The sequence below is a fragment of the Lipophrys pholis genome (assembly GCF_963383615.2).
Source record: "Lipophrys pholis genome assembly, chromosome: 4".
Lineage (NCBI taxonomy): Eukaryota > Metazoa > Chordata > Actinopteri > Blenniiformes > Blenniidae > Lipophrys > Lipophrys pholis.
Window position 1 is genome coordinate 30,814,551 of NC_137637.1, and position 27,362 is coordinate 30,841,912.

The following is a 27,362-nucleotide window of genomic DNA, read 5'->3' on the forward strand; positions in this document are numbered from 1 at the left end:
CACATTACTCTGAATCCCCTCCACTTTTGAAACCCAGCGCACGCCGCTGGGTCCATCCTCTGTTTGTACAACAAAGACATAAATCATCTCTTAATGATCTGTGCCAACATTTCAGTGGCCGAGCGCCGGCTGATCATCGCGTATAAACACAGCGCTGAGACTGCAGACCTGCTGAGTTCCTGTTATATTTCAGGATTATGATGGTGACGTGTTGCCATGGTTTCAGGCTGAATCTTAGCCTACTTTGTGATCTCCGCTCTGTAGTCAAGTTAGTTATCTGTCCTGCCAGCTGTGAGCCTTTCAATTAATGCACAGCCCCGAGAATTTTTCCTTTATAGTGTCAGGAGTTCAGTTTCCTGATTAGAGACACATTATGAAACAAAGAAAATGTGACACAGCCGCCGTGCCTACTCGCTGCGCTGAGGCGGTCACACGGAAATCACAAACGACTCGTTTCTTTTTTCTCAGGAAATTTGATCAGAGATGTACTGATGTTTCCAGATACAAAACACGCACAGCGATGAGCTAAAGCATTAAGACCACTGACAGGTGAAGTAAGTAACACTGATTATCTCTTTTCCGTGTGCAGCCGTTAGTGGGTGGGCTATATTAGCAGGCAAGCCAACAGTCTGTGTTAAAAGCAGGGAAAAAGCATCACGATTTGAGCAAGTTGACTGATGTTCAGTGACTTGGTCAGAGCATCAGCACTGCTGCAGCTCTTGTGGAGGCTTCCCACTGTGCAGTGGTCAGCTCATTGATGCACGAGGGGAGTCCAGGCTGGCAGATCCAACGGACAAACTATTGCAGCTCAAAATTCTGGTTATAGAGAGGCGACTGAACACACATCAGTTTGATGCATATGGATGTGCATGGCTGCACTGCAGTCAGTGTCCATGCTGACTCCTGTCCAACACAGAAAGTGGATGGATGGAAGGCCACCAGGGTGCATCATGGGAAGAAGGGACTCAGCAGAGGCAGTGTGATGCTTTCAGGCAATGTTCTGCTCAATAAAATGCAGGTTGTGCCATCCATGCTAAATCTTTGTTTACTTTGGCACATATCATCTACTGAAGCAATGTTTCAGATCTTCTACGATGTGTCATAGAAGTGGCCTCTTTAATGTGCCCAGACACGAACCGTTCGGAAATAGTTTGAGGAACAACTTGAGTTTAAGGTGTTGACTTGGCCTCTGGATTCTCAAAATCTCAGTCCAGTTGAGCATCTGTGGGATGTGCTGGACAAACACCTCCAAACTATGGGGGATCTGCTGCTAAATTGGTTCCAGATCCCAGAGAACAGCTTTAGAGGGCTAGTGGAGTCATAGTCATCCAAAACTGCCAAAAATATCCCTTTGAAGACATGTAGTCAGTGGCGGCTGGCCAATAGAGGGCGCTAGCCCCAAAACACTTTCATTTTCTAAAAGAGACCAATAAAGCATCTGCATGTATTTGTTTAAAAGTATGTTCATGAAACTGTTATCTTAATAAGTGCTCTCTATTCACGAGCTGTTTAAAAGTCCAATAATTTTTTGGAATAAAAAAAAAAAAAAAAAAGCTATAAAATCTCCAAACTGCTTTAAATCATAATCTTCAGGCAACAAATCCCCGATTCTCACCACTCAGACTCGGCCATCCGTGATGAGCCGGATCAGCGATTTACCTGTGTGATGCAGGCGCCGGTGAACGCCACGATCACGGCCACCACGTTGACGGTCAGCTGGAACTGCAGAAACTTTGAGATGCTGTCATATACATTCCTCCCCCACATCACGGCCTTGACGATGCTGGTGAAGTTGTCGTCGGTAAGGATGATGTCCGATGCCTCCTTTGCCACGTCTGTGCCGGCGATTCCCTGACAGGAAGCAGAGGAGGTGCGATCAGATGGGACATTCAGAAAGCCAGTCAGCAGCTGGGGCCACGCTCCAAGACTAGAGCTGCTTTGTATTCATTTCAGAATAAATAAATTGCATGAAAAAAAAAAAAAAAAAAAAAAAAAAAAAAGCCACACCAGCAATAAATCAATGGTGTTGACAGGATATATGGAGGTAAAATGTAGTATCTATGACTCCTCAGAATCACAGAGCTCCAAAGATGCAAAAAGACATCACCTGAGGTGGCCTGCTTTTTTATTTTTTTTTTTATTTTTTAACTATTTGTAAATTGTTGTTTTTCTTCTAAGATTTACATCTACAGAAGTAAACAGAATCGACAAAAAACAACAACAAAAGAAGGGATGGCAAAAAAAAGAAGATTTGTTTTGAACATTTAAGCCAACTCGGGGTTATCTTTTGCTGCTTTCTTAGTTCTGTTTTACCCTCCGTGTCGCCATCGTACATCCATCCTGCAAACATGTCGTCTACATCATTACATTTAGAACGGAGTTGAAAAATGCAATTGCTCCGTGATTTGATTCAAACAGTGAAACCTCCATTTACAAATATTCCACCCTAATCATCCTAAATAAAATCTTTGAATGACATACAGTATATGAACTGCAAAAATCAGAAAATATAAGTAGCTCGGTGCTTGGAAGCAATTCTGTCAGCCCCTGATGTGCTCATAAGATAAATGTCCCTGATCATAAATGATTAATAAGGCTGGAAAGTGGAAAAGAAATATTTAATTCGGCTGCACAGGGAACCGTTTTACATCAATTTTCTTTCGACCTTCCACTGTTCAACCGATTCTCACTCAAAGATTTACAAAATGTGAAAAGGACACGCTGATTATCTCTAATGACTCCCATATTCTTCAAAAAAAAAAAAAAAAAAAGAGGCTGGGGCCATGTGCATAAACACCTGAACATCACCTTCTCCTGACTGGAGGTGATTCTCTGGCTGCAGTCTCGGTTCCAGGACAAAGTGTCTTCAGAAGTATGAGCTTTAGCAGCTCAACACGCAGAGCAGAATGACGCGTACGAGCGAGAGGAGAGGGGAAGTCCAGCTTCACAGTGAATAAAGATATCAAATATACGGTTGGGGAAAAAAAAAAAAAACTGCATTTTTTTTTTTTCATCTTTGTGTTGTATGTGAGAACTACTTGGCCGGTGGCCACCAGGAGATTTGAGTTTCAAACAGCCTTTTAGCATAATGCGGCTAAAGTGCACAAAGCTTTGAGTGAGAATATTTTATGCTGCTGAAGTGACGCAGTGGTAAAAATAAAACAGGAGAGTCAGTCTTGTGTTAACAGCCACCGTGAAGAAGCTGTGATGTGAGCTGCTGCGCCTCCCTGCACAGTCAGACCCTCCTGAGCAGATGGAGGCGGTTCGCTCGCTGTTTTCCAGCTAAACAGGCGATAATTGAACAGGGACACTTGAAAACTAGAAAATCTTCCAGATGAGGCACATTAGGACTAAAAGGTCAGTGCTATGAATCCACACTTTGCTCCGGAGATGCGTTTCAGACCAGCAGCTACAGTCGGGGTGCTGTCTGACGGTACAGCAGCTGCTCGGCAGCCTGCAGGAGCTGCTGGTGTACAGACGACTTTCATCCGTGAATAAAGGTCACAACAACACACGGCGGAGTAGGACGATGTTCCCAGCTCATCCCCAGGCATAAACTGTGTTTTTATATTGATCACTATCAGCTGAGGCCAACTCTTTCTGCTCTGGAGCCGGCCAGGAAGAAACGCTTCACACTGAATCTAATAAACAAATTATCATCAGCTGTGACAAACGCTGATAAAGAGAGCGGCGTCACTTCAGACCTCAGCCTCTCCGTCCCCGTTTCTCAGAGGAGAAGTTGTTGCTGCTAGTTCAACAATGCATTTTAGTCTTTGAACCTGAAAGGACTGCAACCCACTAATTCCCAGGCAGTATCCACATTATTTGTCTACGTCAGATGTACCATCATTTGGCCTGTAGTGCTGTAACTTTTCCTACAACAACAACAACACAGCAGAGTGTCTGTTAAGATATATTCTCGGCTTTAGTTGCAACAATTGTTTTTTTTGTTGTTGCAGATTTTAAATCTGCTCATCTTATTTTATTTAAGGAGTAATAATAACCTTTTGACCTGGAGCACGCTTGTTTGCAATGGGTAACACTCTAGGCTCACAGTGAGAGGACCTGGGTTTGATTCCAAGCCAGAGCCTCCCCATGTGACGCAAATGTAGAGAAATAATTTCCCCATGAGAATCAATGGACGTATGAAGGATAAAAAAACAAGAAAAAAAGAGGAATTCATCGACTCCTGAGGTCTCTTTTTTTTTTATCCAACACCACCATCAAGTTAAAAAAATCCTTAGCTGGCCTGAACCTTGATCCTCTTTATATTAGATAATAGGAAAGTGAAGGCAGAACGTTGACATCGCCTCTTTTATTTGTAGTTATGGTATGCATACTGACATACGTTTATTGTTGCCCCAGAAAGTAAATGGGAAACTACAAACAGTCCGTTCATGATTTCAGCTCCCTGTGACCCCGACCTGGATCAAGCAGGTAGACAAGATGAATGAATGGATGTTTTCAGCTCACAGTTCCCACAATGCTTCAGCCCATACAAACAATGGGTGTAATCTTTCCAGTGGGTGTGTCAAGCTGGCTACTTGATCCAGCCGCGATCTGCTCTTCTCATTGCTCGCTGAAGCTGTTTTCTGACCTGGCTTTTTATTTTTCTGTGAACACTTCGGTGTACCAAGATGTTTTTAAAGCTGTAAAGGTCTTATATTTCAGTTCCCAACATTAGTATGATGTACATTTTCAGTTTTGTCACAGCAGAATACGTGACATGCACAAAGAATGCGGCTCATTGTGCAAATGTGTTAAAAAAGACCGTAAAAAAAAAAGAAAAAGTGCTTTGATATTGTAATATACAATTGTAATTACTTGAATAAACAAATATCAATATGAATCGTGTCAGATGAATGTTCACGATGTTGGTCTACTTACCAACCGTAAAAAGGGCTTTTATATTTTCTACCCAGAATGAGGGTCGTTCCACACCACTAATGTTAAAGAGGTTTAAATGTCAATAAGTATTCAACGTGGTTAAAAAGGATATGTATTGTGAGATTGATTCATTATGTCAGCAAATATATAACTGTTTAGAATATTTATAAAAATAATGAATAAATGCCTGAAATGGGCCAAAAAAAATGAATCCGAGGTTATGAAAACAAAACCCATACTGCGGCAGTAGTATAAATGGATGTGCAGCTCGTACTAAAGAGGATGAAATCACTGGAACCCTCTGAAGGACTGACACCGGGGACTAGTATATTGTTCACGGGACTGATGCATTATTTAGTGTATATGAGACGAAATATAAACCAAACAATAAGCAGATGGAATCAGTCTCGCTCCTGTTGAGTTGATTTGTGGAAAATAAAAGGCCGTAACTCGGTGTCAGAGCGGGACCCCACTGTGCTGAAGGCATCCAGGCTCAACATCTATTGATTCCATTTAACAGCCGTCCTAATGAATCCACGGCTCTGAACTCCAGAGTTATTGTGGATGACGCTCAGAGAAAATACCTATTTCATGGCTGCATTAGAAATGTAATTAACCCTGAGGTTTATGGGGTTTTTTTTTTCTTCTTCCATTTTGGTAATGATGCAGAGAGAAACTGATGCAGCAGCGAGGAGCGGCTGTGAAAAATGGAGGAAACGTGCAGGAGTAGTTACCATGGCGAAGCCAACATCAGCTTTCTTTAGGGCGGGGCCGTCGTTGGTGCCGTCTCCCGTCACTGCCACCACCTGTCGGGTTTCACCCACTGTGCTGTCAATGATGCCTGCAAGAAAACAAGACTCTCCACTTCAGTGAGACAGAAACATGAAACATGGAGGGAGGTTAAACCGGGACGTCTGATTCGCTACAACTCCAAACACCAAACACTAAACACTGAACATCACGTCGGAGTGGACCCACCTTTAACCAGAGTGTGTTTGTCGGTCGGAGATGAACGAGCCAGAACTCGCAGTTTGGGCCAAACTTTGTCAAGACGCTCTTGTTCCACCTTAAAATATGAAAACATGCAATAAAAAGCTGAAATACATTTTAGATTTTCATTTCCTAAAAGCAGCAGCGATCTGCTCATAGATATAAAAATCAAAACGGCAATCTGTCTCATTCAGTGAATAAACAAGTCTTTCTTTTTTTTTTTTTTACATTTTGCCATATACAAAAAATGATGAAGCACAAGCAACATGATGAAAAGAGCTGCCTTGTTTAGACTGAAACCACCGAGTTGCGAATGCTTAAACTCAAAAACTTGACGAATGATTTTGCAACCTCTGAATAATACATGGGGGGAGGATGTTGGGACAACCACCTTGTTGACAATCCCACCAATAATATAGCTCTTATTTTAAAAAAAGTGCAACTTCCTGAATTAAATAGAAATATCTCTTCCACTTAGACTCAACAAAAAAGCATTTGCATCTTCAAAAAGACTATACCCTCTCCTTTAAATGGTTTGGCCTATTATTCCTCCTCCGATCAGGTGACTGATCTGGATCAAAATGTTCTAATAGAAGGGTTTCCTTCATAACGGAGTTTTTGGTAACAATTTTATTGACGTCTGATTTAAAAAAAAAATATTAAACCATTTTAAAAACAATGCATTTGTTCACTTCCTCTCCTGTGTGAACGTGTCAGCAATACAAACCTGACTTCAAAGCAGCACAAACAAAAATTACAAGCCTGCCTTTATCTTGTTCTATGCCCCCCATTATAAAAAATATAGTTTTTCATATATATCTGTACATATAATTATCATCATATGTTTTTCTTAGTAGAAATCAGCAGCAGGGTTAATAAGGTTATTAACAAATGATGTACTGTTTCAAACAATCCTATCAATTTATAACCTCACATCAAAGCGTAGAAGCCTCCTAAATCCACAGGCAGTCACATAAATATGTAAATGCAGTCGTAAAGCATTTTTATTTGTCCCCTGTGTTTCCAGAATTTGTTCTTATATTTTTCCTGACAGTTAAATGAGAGCTAACTTGCATCCTCTCAGGAGGGGCTGAATTTATGTCTTCACTCTTTGTTGAGCCCGCTCCATGTGTCTGTGTTTATGGCACAGATTTGATGAGCCACTATTTTGTTGTTCCTCCCATTTTGAGGTCAAAACAATATCCAGCTACTTGTGCTGGTCTCACCTCTCCCTGGTCGTTTCTGATCTGCTGGTTGAATTCTTTGCCCTCCATACACAGGAAGTCCTCCCCTGGCAACAGGATGCCACACTTGGTTGCGATGGCGCGGGCAGTGTTGATGTTGTCTCCGGTCACCATACGAACAGTGATGCCTGCGCGCTGGCACTTAGAGATAGCCTCGGGCACCTGGAAGAGCCACCAAATAAATTTTTCACAACGCAAAACATTGAGGAAAAGATGAAATGACAGTCAGAGGAGGGCAGAAGAACATGAAAGCATATGTCCCTTTTGAGCTGGATGCAACATAAAATCTGTTAATATGAAGCCAAAGTTGAGCTGAAATAGTGGAAAAACATCAATGTCTGGTTCATCCGGCTTTGAACACCACAAACAAGCCATAGATGTAAATAGTGAAACACCTGATATGTAAAGCACATTTCACCATCTCAGTTAACTGCTCATTTATATTATTTACATTTTCTTTTACTGTTAAACTGTTTTCAATGACGACGACTCCAACAGAAATGTTTCTTTGATTTAGAGGTTGGAATCCACGTTCAGCATGATTACTACTAAAATGTCAGACAAAGGATGATTCTGAGATACTTTTTCCATCTACAGATCAAACTCTGAATGCTGGTTATTGTAAGTTGGGTTTGCTCTGCTGAAAACAAAGCAGAGACAGACATGGAAATCCATTCACATCACAGCAGAGTTCACAGAGTCCAAAAACACTGCAGAAGTTCCACCTGAGAACCGGTGTTGTTTGTCATCCCTGCAGCCCGAGACCTCGGTGATCCCGGCCTGCGAGGGACGACAGAGTGAATAAGAGACGTACACACAAACACCTGTGGAGAGTCCACGCCGACGGTCAGCCGACAATCACAAAGCCGCCTGCCTCTTCCTGTGCTCATCGGGTGGCTCGGTTGATACGATCTGACATCTGACAGAGGACCAACAGGGGTTCTCCACGTTTCCTCGCAAATACATGCACACATGATGTCGTTGATTCGAGCAGAGGGGCGCCGTGACCCAGGTGAACTGCAGGGGTTTGGGATTCATGTTTTTTTTTTCTTTTCTTTTTCCCTTTAACATGATATTTGGTACCAGACCTACTTTGAGTGAAACTCACAGGCTCCATTGTGGAGTTTAATGATGTGTGATTGTGTAAATATGGCTCTTCACAACTAATTTGTAAGCAGAAAACCTAGAATATCTAAAAGCAGCAAAGATGAGGTTGCAGGGGGCTTCAGTCAACTTGCACAAACCAACAACTACACACATTTACACCAAGACGCATTTCTTTGGATTATGCAGGGAAGCTATGGTCCAGCAAAAACTCAAAACACAAAAAGGACCGGAGTGCAAATTCAAACCTCGACGGGAGACAAGAATACTAATCGTTACTCATCTGTGTGGTCTCATGGAAAAAAATCTAAATAATCTATTAGATCTTTTCATGAAATAACAAAATATAAATTGATAAAATGAACAAGCAATCAGATTCACCAGTAAACATGAGTTCAACGTGAATAAAATGAACACATCCATGGTAGTTTCACCATCATAAAGTGTAGATACTGTAGATGTACGATGAGGACAGTCTGGGCTTGAGGGGCTTTTCTCTGAGGCTGACAGATGATCCTTAACGTGTCCACAAGCACAGCAGGCGTGTCAGTCCACATGTTGAATCAGGGAACGAGTGACTGGAGTTGGAAGAAACAGACTCTTCCTTACTTTGCTTTTTTGAAAGGTCATCATGAAAAAAGCAAAGAAAACATGGATCGTCAGGATGTTGACATTTCGCCTCGGACCTGCTTTAGCCTTCAGCTTGATATGTCAGGTGTGTCACATGGTGCGTTGTTCTCATTCTGAAGCGACTCAGGAAATGTCTGATCTTTGAGTGTCGCTGGTTTGTGCTGCTTTGCTGAACAGACGACACGTGTTGCTTCTGGAAATCGATCAGAGGTGCATCCTGACGGGATGATTGGAGTCTTTCAAGGCTTTTCGCCCTTTAAGTCGAGGAACTGATCATTAATTTCCAGCCAATGAAGCTTGACAAGGTTCTTGAAAGGTCTCTTTCTAAACATATGACAAAAAGTAGGGAAAGCTGTGTTTAGCAATTGAATGAATGAATTCTATGCTTTTGGAAAGATTGTCATTTGCCTCTTGAATGTTGCCACATTTAAATGGAATACATGCATTTGTGGGATGAGCCGCAGAGTGTATGTCGGTTGTACCCTTCTCTTGAGCTTTTAGTAACCCTAAACTACTGGTACAGACGTTTTAAAAAAAAAAAAAATTAATTGGGTGTAACTCACATCCCTGGCTCTACTGCTTAAGGGAAATAAACAGACTTTTTAAAAGTATAACAGATAATTTCCTAGATGCACTGTTACAGCAATAATATTCTACCAATTCACTTTTTTAAATAATTTTTGTGATGTTCACTTCACTTGTTTAATAAAACAGCGATAACTTGAAATATTCAAAGGAGCCTTGTATTCAGAGGTTGTGCAGATAAATATTGAGCTTTTCTGATTCTGATGGCCCCCTGCTGCGCCCCACCCTTTCCCATCCTGTCAGTGATCTTTGTGCTCCGACGTTAAAGCAGCAGGCAGCAGCACCGATGCTTTCCGAGCACAGTTTCACAACACAAAGCATCTGGACACTGAAACACACGGCAGGACTGACTTCAGTAAGAATGTGGGGAAATGTTCATTTAGCTCGACGCCTGATAACACAGATTCAACAAAAAAGTCGAATCGGTTTCACTCTGAATGCAACAGATTTCAGCTCACTGAACCATCGAGCCCTTTGTTCCTTTATTCAAGATTCGTTTTTCTAAACACACCGTGAGCAGATCTACCGACAACAGCTTGAAGTTGGAATAGTTTTCATTCCAATGCAAAGTGAACAAATGTACTGCAGGAAACAGAAGCTGCAGGCCGTTTGGAGTCGTTCATCATGGCTATTTCAGTCACTTTCCATTTGAAAGACGGACCTCAGCACAATGAATGTCTTTGAGGAGGGACCTTTAGAAAGTGTGCGCCATTATTCCATTTATACTGTTCATGCGGCTGAAACACTAACGGGAGAGAAAAGGCTGTGGAGGCAGTGGACTGAAACCAACAGCAGGCGTTCACCAAGAACTGGATTAACTGTCAGTGAGTGTGACATGGCACCTTAAAGAGCTTGTCAGGCTTATTGGCACCTTTCATTTTCGAACTAAAACTGAAATATCTGCAGAAATGATTACAAATGAACCCCGTTCATGCATTTGAGGGGACTTTGTTCTTACATTTGTATCTATATGGAATAGGCAGCAATGAATAAAGTGTAGTTTTTAGAGACAATTCGACAGAACACAAGTTGTGCTCTTCAGAAGCAAATAGTGACTTTATATCTTCAGTAATCAGTAAAGTGTGAAACAAGTCACTCATAAGCGTCATCAATAAGTTATTTTAAGCACTTGCACAACACTGGTAAAGTTACTTTCTCCCTCAAGTCTTCTGCCTAATCAATATATCCTCCGTACTTTAGATCAAAAGAGGGATTTCTTTTTTTAATGAGGTTTTTAATGAACGCTGTTAGAAGTTACTCAGTACTTTTAATTGAAGCCTTTTCTTAACTGCAGTTATCCGTTTTCATAATTACATCTGCCAAGGACGTAATAAAATCATCGAGTTATATTTGTTTGTCTGTTAGCAAGATTACATCAAAACTACGGCACGGATTCTGTCGAAATTTTCACCACAGATAGACCATAACGTAGATATTAGAGCATGGAAGATACCATGACATGGAATGGAGGTAATTCCTGTAAATAATGTTCTTCTTGCACAGCTCAGGCTGTGTGAGTGTAAAACACAGTGGCTGTGAAAGAAAACGAGTCCAGTACAGCAGTCATTTCAACAACTTTATATATTCATATTATCTCTTGCAGGTTATTTGTTAAGCAGTTTGCGCTACCTTTTCCCCCCCCTGGATTGTGGTAATGCTTTAAGCCATTTTCAGCACCTGCTTAGTTGTGTGCATCCTTCCTTCATGAAACATGACAAACTAATTTTAACTCGAACTACTATGATGTTGGTCAACTGGTGACAGACGATGTTTTGATACTCGTGGATGAAAAAGTTGAACTGAAGGTCTGATGACTAAGTCACCGGAATAAAGAAATCACCCCCGTCTCTCTGTCCAACAGCATCTTCAGTTTAAAGTGAAGCTCATCACCTGCGAAGCTCTCTATTAGTTTACTTCCTGTCTCCTTCACCACACTCCTTTCCTCACTCTCTGCTTGGCGGATGCCAAACTGCTCTCGCCTTCAAGACCAGGATAAATCATCAGGCTGGAGGAGACAAGAGCTTTTTTCATTGCTGCCTCCTCCAACTGGAAATCTCTCCCCATAAACTCATCAGAGACCGTGTGAAACTACTTTCAAATCCCTCATCAGAACCCACCTGACCAGAGCTGCTTTAAAGCTGTGGACTGAGAGCTGGAGCGCTGTCTTATTGACAAACACACCGATCAATAACAACGGCTAATAAGTCCCACTCAAAAACCAAGGCACACTCCACTGCCTTACCTCATGTCTGACGGGGTCTTCGATGCCCACCACCACGATGCAGGTGAGCTCGTTGAGGATGTCGTTCTCACTGTCCCAGTTCGGCTCTCCGGCCTCGGCGGGAAAGTCCCTGTAGGCCACGCAGATGGTCCTCAGCCCGTCGCACGCCATGGGCTCGATCACCTTACGCACCATCTCGTCGCGGTCCTTTGGCTTGAAGACACGGGGCTGACCTTGAGCATCCAGGATACGAGAGCATCTGGAAGAGGAGGAAGGGGAGAACGTGAGGAATCGACGGGCAGAAACCCATTTTCCGCGCTACGCAGTTAACTGCACATTTGCTTACTTCCTCAAAACGATCTCCGACGCTCCTTTGCTGTACATGCGGTAACCTCCGTCGGCGTTCTTGAGCACCGTACTCATGGACTTGCGGGAGGAGTTGAACGTGTAAACTTTGTACATTTTCTCTTCAGGGATCTCATCTCTGATTGGCTGGTAGTCCCTCTTCAGCTCTAGCACCAGGCCCAGCAGCGCACACTCCGTCTTATTGCCAACGTGGCGGGGGAGGCCACCCTCTTTCTCTGGAGGCTGTGGACAGATGGAAAGTGTGGCTGTGAAGTGACATCAGAGTTTAAAGCTTCATGTCATCGGAGGCTAAAAGTAGCGGCAAGGCTGCTTCTGCAGTACGGTTTGAATAAATCACAATGGCTTGTTAATTTCTGATACAATCCTTTTTTCATTCAATACGGCACCTGACGCAGAACACAAAGCAGCTCACTGCTCATTTCACACATTTTCACATGCAACAGATTCAATTGTATTATTTTACTGTTTCATGTGTGAAGAATTCCTGTTATGAAAGTCGTGTTTTTGCTACCTCCACTCAATCCAGAGGATGAGCGCATCCTGACGGAGGACTAAAGTTGCTGTGCAGACACAATGTAAAATTTATAATCTACTTCCAGTTACCTAAAATATTTACATCTGCCGAGGGCAGAGGATAAACAACTCCTGCTTTCAGATACGAAATAAGTTTTTTTTTTTTAAATTAGACTTTTCCTGCAGAGTTTAGGTGAACTGGAATGTGTACAACACGTCTGTTGGCCCCGTGCTTCTGTTACAGCTGCATTAACAGCATGGAGTTTTAAATTTTTTTTTAAAATTAGATTTAATTGGATCTAATTGTGTTTTTTATGGATTAAATCTGCAGTATATTAGATTTACATTCTATACTCCAGAAACCCAACTTGGTTTACTTTTTGTTTTAGCCTGTTATTAAGTACCAGGTTTGATCTGCCTCTTCACGCGGGAGTTAAGCTAAGTTGATTGAAATCCTTCAGTGTTTATTTATTTATTATTTCTCCATTATATCCTATCATTAAATTTGTTTGTCAATTGTATTAGTAGGCATTCATACTCCAAATTCTGAATTGCTGTAGTCTAAAACAAGTTTGGTTTATTCCATTTTTGATAAAGTTTTATTTTCTCTCAGCCATTAATATTGCTTGTTGTCTATTAGTATTAAACCAATACAATAAAACAATAATAATCCACTTTTGCCTCTGACGTGTAGCGATTACAAAAAGACGACAAACCATAGATATATTTGTAATATTTATGGATGTATTTTTTCAGATTGACCGCATCATGTAAATCTGGTGATGTGAAGTGAACTAAATTAAGCATTAAATCTAGACAATAACTGTGTGAGCCATTAATTTTCTTGACATCTCGTTTGGAAATGCAATTAGGTACGTGTATTCTCTGTTAGAATTAATAGCGCTATAGATTCATGTTTGCTCCTCAGCGTCAAATTAATGAACAAAGAATTACAACTTCAAAAACACAATATGCCTCACCAGGATTTTGGTGGTGTACGCCGAGTTGATGGAGATGCTGTTGACCATAATTTCCAGAGTTTCTGGCTTGATGGCATCGGGTTCTGGCACGGCCTTGTAGTGCGTGTCGCCGACATACGCCTGGACCACCGTCATGCGATTCATGGTCAGGGTTCCCGTCTTGTCTGAACAGATGGCGGTGGCGTTGCCCATCGTCTCACAGGCATCCAGGTGACGCACCAGGTTGTTGTCTTTCATCATTTTCTGTGCAACAGAAAGAGAGGCTGCATTTTTTAAAACAAAACAAAACAAAAAACCTCCACAAGTCCACAAATGGATTTTGTCTGTCAATATCTCCCCCTGCTTACTTTGACAGAGTAGGCCAAAGAGATGGTGACAGCGAGCGGCAGCCCCTCGGGAACAGCCACCACCAGCACCGTCACGCCGATGATGAAGAACTTGACAAAATACTGGATGTAAATGGGGGTGCACTCGGCCACCCAGGTGCGACCCTGAATCCCGAAGGTGTCAATCACGAAGTAGAGGATGAGAATGATGACAGTCACCGCTGACATGATCAGACCTGGTCGACATCACATGGATTACAAAGTCAGTTGTAAGTAGATTTCACACAAACAGAAATTACAATCCCATGTGTTTCACAGGGTGTTCAGGTTTGCAAGGAAATCATCAAACTTTCAATCTAGTTTACAAATATGTAATCACAAACCAACATGGCTTTATATCCATCAGACTGGACTCATGTAGTGCTGATGAATGAACCCTCACGGGTTCGAAACTCTGCAGCTGGTGATGAGAATTATTTATTATCATTGTTATTATTATTCAAAACACTTCATTTCTAAAGAGAAAATACGGTGTAAAATAAAAATGTGAGCCATCAATGAGTTCTCAGGAGTAGTTGTTATAATACAGTAAATTTATTCTCATATCGTTTCATTCATTCATAATTTCTTGCCAATGCATGTCCTTTTTACGTCTCTTTTAGTTGAGTTTTTTTCTTGATTGTATTGGCGACTGTTAAAATCCATTTCACTCAGTCCACACTATAATTGCTTGATTCAGTTTTGTTATAGCTCTCACTTACTCAACCACCCGCAAAGCATTTTGCGTTGAACAAACTCGTATTGAACGGCACCAACAAAGTTTGATTGATTGATGAAGGTCAAACTCTTTGTAATGCGTTACGGTGGACAGCTTGTGTTTTTTTTGTTTTTTTTTTAATTCATGGTAAAACTTGCGGACACACGGTCCTCGAGTGCGACTGAGCGTACTGAAAAACACACAGTGCACTGATTTGGACTATGGATCAGATGTTTGTTGGATGACACGCACTTGAGTTTATTTCTTTCACTGTTTTGGTTACAGACGATAAAAAAAACAACTAAAAAAGCCTTGAATGTTCTTGAATGTAATCCCACTTGACTATCTGATGGCTCGCTGTCGACATTTGAACACGCCCAGATTACAAAACACTCAGAAGAATAACAGTTGCAGTCAAAAATGCTGTATTACTGAACCAATAGCATTGATGCCAAACATCTGTTTAACAGTACAAAATATCCTTTACAAAAAGTGGTTCTTTCTGTAAATTAATCCATATCCCGAGGAAGCGGGATGAGAAAAGCCCCTGGTTGTTTTGCTTCTACTAGACCTTCCTTTGTCTCCTTTCTAAAAAATCAACAACAACTTCATTTCTCAGTTGCAGTCGTGGCCCAAATACTATTTCCGTGCAGTAATGAGGGGCAGTTTTATGAGTGAGGCAGGTCTGCCCTCCATCCTCTCCCTCCCTTCCTCCACCTTTCCACTTTGTCCTGAAAGCCCCTCAGTGTATTAAGGTCAATTGGAATGACACAGAAAATACCTTCAATTCCGGAATGAATAATGTTCCCAATAAAACATCCATCCAATAAAATGGAGTGGATTTTGACCCTCAGCCTCGCCGTCCCCCGACTGCCTGATCGCTCTGTGCTCCATTACAGGTGCACTGCCATATATCTGGAAATACTTCCTTCATCCAGACTAACAAAAGAGATTAGTTTCATCTCCATTTCAAGGAGAAAAAAAAACCAACACAGAAAAGCAGTGTTTTTTTGGAATTTATTTGCACAATTGAGGAGGTCCTGCAGGGGAAGTGCTGCTGCAGATTTTTGTTGCTTAAAACTGTCAAATGTGGAGTATGACATCTTGGATTCGATGTTCATTGGGATTTACAGTGGAGGTGGGAAATAAATTATTCAGATTCTGAAACTGACGCTGTTACTTCGGCTCAGTGAGGGCATGAAAAAGAAAATAATCTACCGTGCCATATTTGGCAGGCATGTTGACTCATGTTGGCTCTCCTTCTGTAATTTGGGTTCTGATAAGTTTGGAATGGATCCTTAACTCTCAACTGAACAATCGAGAGAGAAATCATAAGCAGCAGACCAAAGAGGGCGTGGTCAACAATACCATAGCGGTTTAGAGGTGAGCGTCCTCGTCCAACGAGGGTTCAGATAAGCTTGAAATCTTCCTGTGTGGAGTTTGCATGTTCTCTCTAGGGGTTTTCTCTATGTACTCCAGCTTCCTCCAACAATCACGTGCTTGTCTGTGTTGACTCGGAGACCGACAGGTGAGCCGTTCAGGAAGTACTCTGGACTTTACCCAGCGCCAGCTGGGCTTATAGGCTCCTGGGTTCTGCTTGTGTGCGGATGAGTTTTGGACTTTTTTGGAGCCAATAAAAGCTGCATGTTCAGAGTCCAGATGGAGCTCAGCGAGCCCCCGTTTGTGTTGAACTGGGTTCAAACCGTCTACATGAAGCAGCACGTTTATCATTGATGTATGCAGAGTGTTTGCGAAGGTGTGTGAGAGTGTAAAAGTGATGTGGCTTAACATGTATTTACACACTCAAACTATCGGCAGGTGTTCTTAGGGGGATTTTAAATACAAATTGCTGATACAGACCATTTTAAACCACATTTTGAGGGGAGACCTTGTCAGGTAGTTGCCAAGTGTGTGCTTTCCTCACCAGCTTTCCCGATCTGCACGGCCAGCCTGGTCAGTTTTCCCTGAAGCACCGACTTCTCCTTCTTGGTGACGTTGACCTTCTTCACCGGTTTGGCCTCCTCCTTCTCTTCCTTCTCCTCCGACTCGGCGGCCTCCTCACTCTTCAGCGGCTGAATCTCCAGGGCAATGCCATCCTGAGTCTTGGCTGGTTGCGGGAGAGGGTTGGGAAACATAAGGAGGAGGAGGAGGAGGAGGAAGGTTTTTAGGGATCAATGAGTGAGTAGGAAGGAAGGAAAGAAAGGAGGAAGGCGAGCATGGAGGAATGTGGAGTAGGAGATGAAGATGATTATCGACAGTGACGAGATGATAAAGGAGTTTATTGCAGATCAGGAATGAAAATGTAAAGAAGGGAAATATTAGATCAGAATCGGTAAGAACGGATGAGGGAAAAGGTGAATGAAATTAATCGATGTATAATAATAAACCACAAAAAAAAAAAAAAAGAACAAGCGGGAGGGAGTGGGGTTCAGGAGTGGTTTGGGGGAAATAGGAAGAAAGGCAGAGAAAATGTTACAGATTCAGTCAGAGGAAGAATCTGAAAACGACCGGACGAGTTTTCTCAGAGATCAGACAAGACCTCTGACTCTTTAACCATTACATGATGGCCCTTTGGCTAAATGCAGAGAGAAGCGTCTCATCATTCATTTATTTATTTTTTGATCACAGAACATTCGTGAAAAACGGTCCAGGTAGCTTTCAGAGAGTCATAGACGAGTTGGCAGCAGCAGTTCATAATGAAGAGCAGCAGACAGAACAGAGAACAGCAGAAACAACAGAGAGGATTTAACGTGGGGCTGTCAATCACACACACACTCATGCGCGCACGCGCACACACACACACACACCCACACACACACACACAGTACATACACACACAGTTTGTACCACATCAGAGATTCAGTTTAAATCGTGACCGAGTTCTGGAGTCTGACATGGCTTCTAGCATCGCGTCCTGCTCCTCATTTGCATAAACAAAGCATGTATTTGCATTTCAATTCATCAGCTGTGATCCTGTTTGGACTGTAATACTGTACATGAAGCTTTTTGATCTGTTTGATCTGCGCTTACAGTGAGTTCAGCTGTGCTCAGCTCCATCCACCGTTTGTCATATTTCCATACCAAAGCAATGCGAGCAGGTGATGAATGGAAGCACAACAGATCTACACTAATCCGACAGACTGGGAGTGTTTGATGTGCCGTTTGGCCTCATGAACAACTGACAACGATGACGACTGAAGCTGGGATCATTTCATCCCCAAATTCCATCAATTCCTCACTCGGTTCTAAGTGTTAAATCCTGGAAAATGTTGTGGTGGACTGCTAACTTGACTGCACGGGCACTTAAAACGTCACCCGTTACTGTATATATTCCCGTTTTAACCCCCACTGGAGAGGCAGTGCTCATAACAATATCAACATCACATCTGGAATCAACAATACCAACAGATCATGAACATAAAGCAGGTTTGATTCCTGGATGACAAGCTAATGCTCTGGTTAAATCTCAAGTGGTGGAATGCCGCTGCCTTGGTTTTGTTTTTTTAATGACAGATTTACTTATGTGACATTAATGGCACTAACGTGTCTGTTTTGGCCGGTTAAGATGCCGACTGAAGTTGAATCTGAATGTAGAGTAAAACATAGTAACTTAAAAGTAAAATGACAGGGCCTCAAGCAAGAACAGATTGCACAGTTTCTGAACTATTAAACACAATATGTGCTCAGACTTTCAGTTGAAGGAGTCTGTCTTTAACCACAGGGAACGAAACATGGTAATAGCCTGAGGAATAACAGGTCTTCAGTATCGGGGCGCCACTTTCGAAACACAGAGTGCTTCTTGAAGTTTTGCACAGTTTATTTTTAGAGCTTGACAATTCGATGTAAAATGACTTTCAAGAGCAGCTTTAGGTTTGGACTGCTGGGAGATCTTAGTGAAGCTGCTTAAGGTTTAGAAAACTGGGAGAGTAATTACTGCAGTATTTTACCATCTCCGCAGTCCATGGATTGCATCTCTTTCTGTGTCAATCAAATTTCCGATATACATTCATTCACTCAGGCTCACTGAAAAAAAAAAATATATATATATTTTTTTTATTTACTTTTAGGACGGATCTTTTCAATATCAGAATTCTGTTATTCACTTTTTAATTTGTTACTTTGAACGAATGAATAAATATGTCAAATGCATCAACATATCGCACAAAGGAAAGCGTCAGAAAAGAGGCAGACAGAAGTAACCATCTTTACCGCTTTAAATTATCATTTTGTTGGAACGAAAACTTGCTTTGCCACACAATACTGACGAACAAATATGAGGTTAAAGATTAGAAAATGGAAAAGTTCTTGCATGAGGCTGAAGGAGAAAAAAAAAACTTTTGATATTTCTTTAGAAAACATCCACAGAGAGCTCAGGGAACTTCAAAGATTTGTGGATGTTACAGAAAAACCGGGAAGTCTATCTTTAACGTGTAGTAATGAGTTTTTCCGGCCACTTTAATCCCCTTCCCTGTTGGAGCGACCGCCTCGCTCTGAGTTTCATCAGGCTGATAATGAGAAACTCCCCACGCAGAAATTTACCACAAGGAAAGAGTCATTTCTCAACATCATGGCCCCGACATGACATTTAGCATTCTGTATGTGGGGATGAGTCGGCGTCAAACCAGGAAGCTGCACAGCTTTATGCACGTGGTCCACTCTGGAGACAAGCCACAACATGGAACTAACCGACACAGCTTCACATGAACAGGACTGAGACCCACTGACCAACCACAGAACTGTTAACAGGCGCAGCACTGAACCATGGGAGAACGCATGGCGGGCAGAGGGAAGGGGGGTGTCTGACAATAAAAAAAACTAAACAAAAAAACAAAAAAACAAAGCAAGTCAACAAACAGAAGATGAACTCAAAGGATCACCCCCCCCAAAATAAAATGACAGCGATGCAGAACCACGACAGAGAGGAGGAGGTAGTGGAGGCTGCAGAGCTGTGGAGGCTGCAGGAGACTTCAGCAAGGCAGAAAGTGTACAGAGAAAAGGGAGAGAGTCAAACAGTGATTACAAGACAACATGAAGTCCTGAGCAACACCCTGCAAGGAGGCAACAGTGAGAGAAATGAGAGGAGTAAAAGGCAAAAAAGAAACTGAGGATACACCAACGGAACAGACGACAGCCCACAGCCCACTAATACTGCAAGGGTGCAACTCCCACACACACACCAACAGCCTGAATTCAGCCGGGAGACATCGCGGCACTTTTCTCTACAGAAAGTCGCATCAGGATGTAATGAAGGTTTTGAAGAGAGATTGGAAAAAACCCACTGTTTTCAACTAATACTGCACTTCAAGTACAGTTGCTTTCTAGCAGATCTAATGCTGACACGGTTCGTGTTTTTTTTTTTATGTGAAATTAATTAAACCCCCCCCCAAAAAAACCCCAAAATAAATAAAAATAATGCAGTGATTTGAATTAAAAATGTATGTAAAACCATTAACCAAGATCAGTGAGTATGGCAAGATTGTGCTTGTAAAGAAGTTTCTGTAAGTTTTCCATTTCTTCCTGTTGTCTGCATGAGATCATGTCACCACGTCCATTTTTATTACAAACTACGCAGCCGTCAATCAGTTTCTTCTACATCTCCTTGCTGTTTGTTTGCCGTTACCATTTTGCAGCTTTTTATGCCCGTTTGAAGAATGGATATACCGTCAATGTCAACTTACATTTAAATTTATAAGAATAATTGTGATTATTTCTGATTCATGTTTTCAGAGGCACATGTGAGCATAAAGGCAAGTCGGTTTGGTTTTATGATGGGAGGCTTTGAAAGTCCTACCCTGATATTACCTATATCAGTAAATCAATATGTACTCTCATGTAAAGCGATATTACATCTCAATGTAAATACATAATTTAAACTGTTTAATGTCGTAAATGGCTAAGTAAGTGGATTATGCGCTTCCAAATATGGAGCTCCAACACATATGTGGCTTGAAGCACCCTGCAAATGACTGGAACGATTTTAGTTGAACAAAGCAAAACTCCAGAGCTAGAAGATTGTGAAAGGCTGAAGCTGCTGATAATATATGTGCTCAGGTCTTCTGGCATGCAAACAAGCGAGTGAAGGCATCGGTTTTAATTTAGGTTGTTGTTAGAGGTCGTCTGTGCCCGTCGCTCAGAGGAATTTCTGTGTGCAGGAGTGTGTGAAGCGCCCAAGAAGCTATGTGTTTCTGTGTGTGTGTACATCAATAAACATTGTCTGCACCAGATGCTATAACCATGGGATGTCAGGGAGAGGGTAGCTGTGTGTGTGTGTGTGTGTGTGTGTGTGTGTGTGTGTGTGTGTGTGTGTGTGTGTGTGTGTGTGTGTGTGTGTGTGTGTGTGTGTGGACAGCTTGCAGAGGAAGCTGGACACGTGCTGGATCACATGAAACATGGAGGAAGGTTGGCTGATTTTGGAGTCATGGCGTCATCAGATTCATTATTAAGGACGCCTCAGAGGTCAAACTTATAAATGGCATGTACATCTATCAGACAGACTTAAGATGAGTGAAAAAAATACCCAAACACACACATTTTGAACACCGTTTTGGATTATAAGAGCACCCAAAGAAAATATCAAACAACAGAAATGGTTTCAGTATATATTGATAACCATACCAGTGTATTTGTTTCATATGATATTGGTTAGATTTGAAAATTTATAGAGCTTAATGAACGTATATTTCACATGGACTTGATTTATTGGTAATCCGGCAGTGAATGTTCGGTAACCTGATCATCAACCTTCAGCTAACTGACTTTACTCGACAGCAGCAACCTGCAGATAAAGCAACTGAATTGCAGCCCCCCGTCAATGCTGGTTATAATAAGACTGCTCACTAAACTTGAGTAGATTAAGCGACAGTACTAATTAGATAACTGTAAACAGTTACCAACACATCACAGAAAAAAGAAACTTTAGGAACATTACCATGTTACTGTAATCGTCATACCACCTTAGACAACGAATCGCAGAGAACCAAGAAATGTCTGTTCACATTGGAAAAACTGGTCAAATAAACTTGTGGCAACTTTACTTTCGAACAAAGCTTGAATAATTGTTATTGAAGATTCAAACTCTTTAGATGAAAAATGAGCCAAGTTATCATATTCACTCTAACCCCTCAGACGATTTTCTTAAAAACTGAATGATGGACAGTCAAAATGTATTTTTAATGAGATGAAATGAAGGTTTTTAAGTCCTCAGCTGCGAGTGGCCACTTATCACGTTAGCCGAGTGACAAATTAAAACCTAATTTGTTCCACTGTGGATAACAATGGACACCCACCCCCCCCACCCACCCAAAAAAAAACCCCAAAAAATAACAATAAATCATAATCTGGGCTCATCTTAAATTTTTCTTAAATGTTGAATTAATTCATTTCTTGAGTGATGATGATTTTCTTTTTTCTTTTTTTTTTAATCTCACTTTTTCCCTGCAAAGAAAAGTCAGATCCCACTATCAGATTTGTGGCAACAGTATGTTACCACACTGGAATCGGCTGTTTAAGACCTAAAGGTTGAGAGTTGCACCCTTTGACAGGTAAAGCAAGGCGAGAGAACTTCCCCCTTTATACAGCAGAGAGAGAGAGAGAGAGAGCGAGAGAGAGAGAGAAAGAGAGAGAAAGAGAGATGGACTGGACAATCCCCTCCTGCCACTGGGTGGAGGGTGAGGAGGAGGTGAGCAACAGGGAGGATGGAGGGACAGAGGGACAGATGGATGAATGGAGGGGTTACCTTTGTTGCGATTTTCGGGGGGTCCTTGTTTTTTACCTGTTCGGACAGAGAGAGAGGGCGGAATGCTGATAAGATGGCTCAAAGGAAAAATAAGATCAAATCAAACTGAGGGCGAACACAAAGTTCAAACTGATAGAAACCCACAGGTGGGTGTGTGTCGTGTGTGCGCCGTGGGCAGGAATGGACAAATCAGAGGAGAGAGACACAAAACTTCCTGCTGTGGAGAACCAAAGGCCACAAAGCAGCTATAGGACCAAAATAACATGGAATGCAGAGATAAGTTTTTAGTTAAGCTGCTGTAGGTTTTTTACTGCTGGAAGTTCATCTTAGTTGAGCTGCTGGAGGTTTAGACTGCAGGTTTTTAGTTAAGTTACTAGAGTTTTAAATGGCTGGAAGGTGACCTTAGTTAAGCTGCTAATGTTTTAAATTGTGTTGAGCTGCTATAGGTTTAGACTGCTGGGAAATATTCTTACTCAGGTGGTGATACATTTGGATTACTGGGATATCTTGTTTGTTAAGCTCCTATAGTTTTACACTGCTGGGAAATCTTAGATAGGCTGCTATTGCTTGAGACTGCGAGAAGATTATCTACTTTAAGCTGCTCTAGGTTTAGATAGCAGGAGGATGCTGTTATCTAAGCTGATCTAAGCTGGGAAGTGTGCAGAATTGTAAGTTTGAACCAAAGTCAATTATACAGTGCAGCAGAGCACAATTCAGAGGTTTCACAAGACTGTTGATAACAACAATAACAATAGTAACCATTATTATATATTATTGTTACTATTTTAAGTTTATTGAAACAAAATACCATTGCAGCATTTATTTCAATACAAATGAGGCTGGTTGGCAACAAACATTCTGATAAATTTTACTTTTGTTACCTAGACAGTCTGAATAGTTAATTTTTTTCCTGTACAGTTGTTGCATTGTTTCTTACGTCACTGTTATAGAGTTTCCTTTTTATCACAGATTGTCTGATAAACAAAATAAACCTTCCAGGAAGTTGATAACCTCTGGTTTGATTTGATCTCATAACCACTCCTAATAACATTTCTGAACTCCACCGATTTGTTTTACCATTCTATTAAACTGCTGGTAAAATAGTAAAAAATAAAATGCTTGTTCACTCTCACAACGTGAACCAGTGCACGTCTGGAGTTGGTTTCAATCCTTCAGTGTGCAGATCTCAACTCTGACCTTTATGGCTTTCTCCCTGCTATTGATCGTTGTCAGCTGTCGTGTATCGATCAGATGTGTAACAGCATGTGGCAGGGGCAGGTCGGGTGTGTTTTCATTCCAGAGGATGTTAAATTATTGTCACAACAATTTGAAACTCTCCGTTTTTGTTGTGAAAGAAGGTTGAGCAAGGTCAAAGCCAACCGACACACAAACATGCACACAACTCTTTGTTATTCTTCAGTTTGCAGGTCTGTGTGTGTGTGTGTGTGTGTGTGTGTGTGTGTGTGTGTGTGTGTGTGTGTGTGTGTGTGTGTGTGTGTGTGTGTGTGTGTGTCCCATTACCAAAAAACAAGATATAGAGCAAATAGCATGCTGTCCATGGTTTTAATTGTAATATACAGAGATGGCTTTTATGGGCCTTCAATAATAAGATCTACTGTATCTTTACCAAGTTAGTTATTAGATCCACAATGCGGATAATTATTTATTGACGATCCCACAGTAACATCACCATTAGTGCATCTGATCATATCCGCATTGTCCTGCCCGAGGAAAGACCCGCATGTGAGATCATTTGTGATCAAATTAAAAAATAAAAAACAATTGAAAGTATAAATAAAAATGACCATCCTTCCAAAAGAAAGCCTTCAAATGTATAATCTGTTTGAAATGAGCTGTGATAATAATTGGTATTGGCTGTGGTGGAAAGGTTAAGTGGAATAACACTTTCAGCTACAGTTCAGCCTTCGTTGATGATTTAAAGTTTGAACATGGACGATGTTATTTTGTCTATGAAAACCTTCTCAAAGGCAGAAGAATGAACATGACATTTGATTGAATATGCTTTTTTTCCCCCCCCAGGTTTAGTTCAGCTTCATTTAAATGACAATGTCACGTGGTTCTCCTCATTAGGAATGTTTTACCGTTTCTTTTTGAGTTTTTTTTTTTGTTTTTCTTTCTCAAATCAGTGGTAACCAGGAGCGTCTCTCTCCGCTGAGCTGGTACATTCGGCCAGTTCACAATGAATGCCCGACAAACTCAAAACTTTGGCCAAAACAAAACAAATGATTGGACAAAAACAAACTAAAGGAAAAGACATGAGTAAAAGGGGGTTAGCATGATCACAAGCAAATCAAAAGCAATAGAGACCGACTGCAGAAGCCTGTTGGTTTACATCAATCTGCTCTGAGGTAGAACGAGGATCATCTGGACTTAAGCTTTTGAAGGGTTCCTCTTCAAAGTCTTCCAATATTAACCAGCGTTACATCACATCACATCAAATCAGTCCCTCCCAACAGTGTGCAGAAACTACCAGGAATAAATGAGACCACAACGTTTCTCAATGGGACCGGTCATCAGTGCTCGTAATGGCGACATTTTCATCTTGTGTGATGAGGTCGACTGAAGTCTTAATGGCACATACACATCAACTACAACTTTTAGAACCGGATTAACGGTTTTAATCCAATGTGAAAAAACTAAAAGAAGCAGAAACACAGTCAGGTTAACACATTTTTCCCCCCCAAAAAATGTATGAGACAGAACGATCCTTGATATTGAAAGTAAACCCAAAGCTTGTAAATAAACACTTGTCATTGGCTTCTTTCATTGATAATTTATTGGAGGAAACACTTATTTTCTCATTCAAAACATAACTACAGATGTGCAGTTTTCAATTTCAGCTTTGTAGAAATACAGGAAAGCAGCCTGATATGTGTGCCGATTGGGAAAACTTGGGAACAAGTTTTAATATAAAAGGTGCGTGAGACATAGTTCTGGGAGCGAATTACTGTTGTAAACGTTGTAAATTGATGTACTCGTGTCATCGCCTGTTAATTCAACCGTGGTCTCATTTATTCACTGAGGGCGTATTTGTGCTCAGATTAAAGTTAAAAGACTTCAACCCTTCAAACAGCTCTGCTGTTTTCAGCCCAGGCGGGATGAACTCTATTCTGCTGACGGAGTCAGCTGGTATGGCAGGAGAAACTTCAAATCAAGACCAGCTGATTTAAAAAACGGAAGAGGAAAAAAAATAAAAAAATAAATAAAATTGTGCAAATATTTCCGATCTGCACTGTTCAAACAGTAGAGTAGAAATATTCAGAAGCAGACGCGGTGAAAGTTGTCGATCTAGCCAAACTTTCCTCCAAACACTTCAGAGACTTACTCTCCTCGTATGAACCTCCACTCCTCAACATGAGGTGGTGATTTTTTGTTTTTGTTTTTTTTTGAAAGACGTTAGCGGCTGGCGTTGTCTCATGTCTTACTTTTCTTGACCTTCTTCTCTTCGTCGTTTTCGCCGGCGCCAAGCAGGGTGAAGATGATGCCAGTTTGAGAGTTAAGGCCGACAGCGGACACCACCATCCTGCCTGATCCCTCCATCACGTGGGTCCCTGAGGAGGATTTCAGAAAACGGTCACGACAAAAAACCTTTTTACAGGCACTGTGTTATGGTTTCGTCTTAAGATACCCCGCCAGGTACTTTACACAGAATTACTGAGTTCTAAAAGGTTTGCGAATACATTGAAAATACATCAAGCTGTCTTTGCTAATAATAACTCAACTTGATTTTACTGTAGAGGAACAAACAGAATCTGTTGGGAGAGTTCATGATGTGTGACTGGCGCTCACCGGACAGCAGCATGGGGTCCTTCTCCATTGATTTCCGAACCTGGTCGGACTCCCCTGTCAGGGAGCTCTCGTCAATCTTCAGGTCATTGCCTTGGATCAGGATACCGTCAGCAGGCAGCAGGTCTCCTGCAGGCAGAGAAGGTCAGGTGGATTTATTCCCACCGGCCCCACTGTTACATTACATTTATTTCTCCAAACAGCGTCGGCGTGAACTGATTTTTGCTCCTTTGGTCTCAAAAACCTGGACTTTAAGAGAAGAACGTCAAAAATTTACTGTTACTTCTTTTTTTTTAGGTTTTGTTAAAAAGGACCTGGATTAAAAAAAAAAATTATTATATATATATATATATATATATATATATATATATATATACACACACACACACACATCCTATTATGCATCACTTGCAGCTCCAAATTAACCATAATCGCACAAAACATCAACAAATGAGCCGTTTTAAACACGTGCGACTGTTATTAAACTGTATCGGACGCAAGAAGCGACAGCTTTTGTTAGATTGACTTCTGTGTTTTCTTTCACTGACTTGATTCACCATCTCGAGGGGCCAACATGTACAGCAAGACTAACTAGGCTGGAAGAGGATGAATAACTCGCCGACAGTGTTCGGCACACAAGCAGCGAATCACAACGTCTTTCAGACAACATGGAGACTGTTGTTGAAAAATCGATGCACAATGAACAACTTCAGCTTCACACCGTTAATGCTCATGTCCAGTGTGCGTTTTTCATACCGTATTTGATCTGAGCGATGTCTCCGACCACGATCTCAGCCACGGGAATCTGGATGACCTGACCTTTGCGGATGACGGTGAACTTTTGCTCCTGCTCGATGCGGCTCTGCAGCCCCCTAAACTGTTTCTCCTTTGACCAGTCATTGAAGGCCGTCACCAGGACCACGATGATGACCGAGAACAGGATGGCGGCGCCTTCGATCCAGCCGGCCTGAGCCTCTCCCTCGTCCTCGAAGCCACCGGAGACCTCACCACATGCTGTGTGGGGAAAAACAGAAGACAAAAGGACATGTTGAACTTCAAAAAACAAACAAACCCATGGATCCACTGAAACTCACCATGAACCTACAACAGAATTACCAAGACAGGAGAATATAGCTCAGATTCAGTCGACGCGATATGAACCTTACGCTTGTACAGAAACACAAGATACGCAATTCAATATATATTTGCGCGTCCAT

At 41.6% G+C, this 27,362-nt stretch overlaps 1 protein-coding gene across 2 annotated transcripts in view; it reads right to left on the reverse strand.

Annotated features, from left to right (window-relative positions):
• LOC308108432 (plasma membrane calcium-transporting ATPase 1-like) overlaps positions 1 to 27,362 on the reverse strand; it is a 102,169-nt gene that overhangs the window by 14,135 nt on the left and 60,672 nt on the right. For both annotated transcript variants that reach the window (XM_080461336.1, XM_080461337.1), the window contains exons 4-16: positions 26,902 to 27,159; positions 26,149 to 26,274; positions 25,785 to 25,910; positions 22,339 to 22,374; positions 16,528 to 16,710; positions 13,868 to 14,082; positions 13,521 to 13,763; positions 12,008 to 12,249; positions 11,683 to 11,920; positions 7,104 to 7,283; positions 5,866 to 5,953; positions 5,622 to 5,728; positions 1,660 to 1,851 (exon numbers count right to left, since the gene is read on the reverse strand). In XM_080461336.1, the coding sequence (XP_080317462.1) occupies positions 1,660 to 1,851; positions 5,622 to 5,728; positions 5,866 to 5,953; positions 7,104 to 7,283; positions 11,683 to 11,920; positions 12,008 to 12,249; positions 13,521 to 13,763; positions 13,868 to 14,082; positions 16,528 to 16,710; positions 22,339 to 22,374; positions 25,785 to 25,910; positions 26,149 to 26,274; positions 26,902 to 27,159 (2,234 nt within the window). The remainder of the gene's footprint in view (positions 1 to 1,659; positions 1,852 to 5,621; positions 5,729 to 5,865; positions 5,954 to 7,103; positions 7,284 to 11,682; positions 11,921 to 12,007; positions 12,250 to 13,520; positions 13,764 to 13,867; positions 14,083 to 16,527; positions 16,711 to 22,338; positions 22,375 to 25,784; positions 25,911 to 26,148; positions 26,275 to 26,901; positions 27,160 to 27,362) is intronic.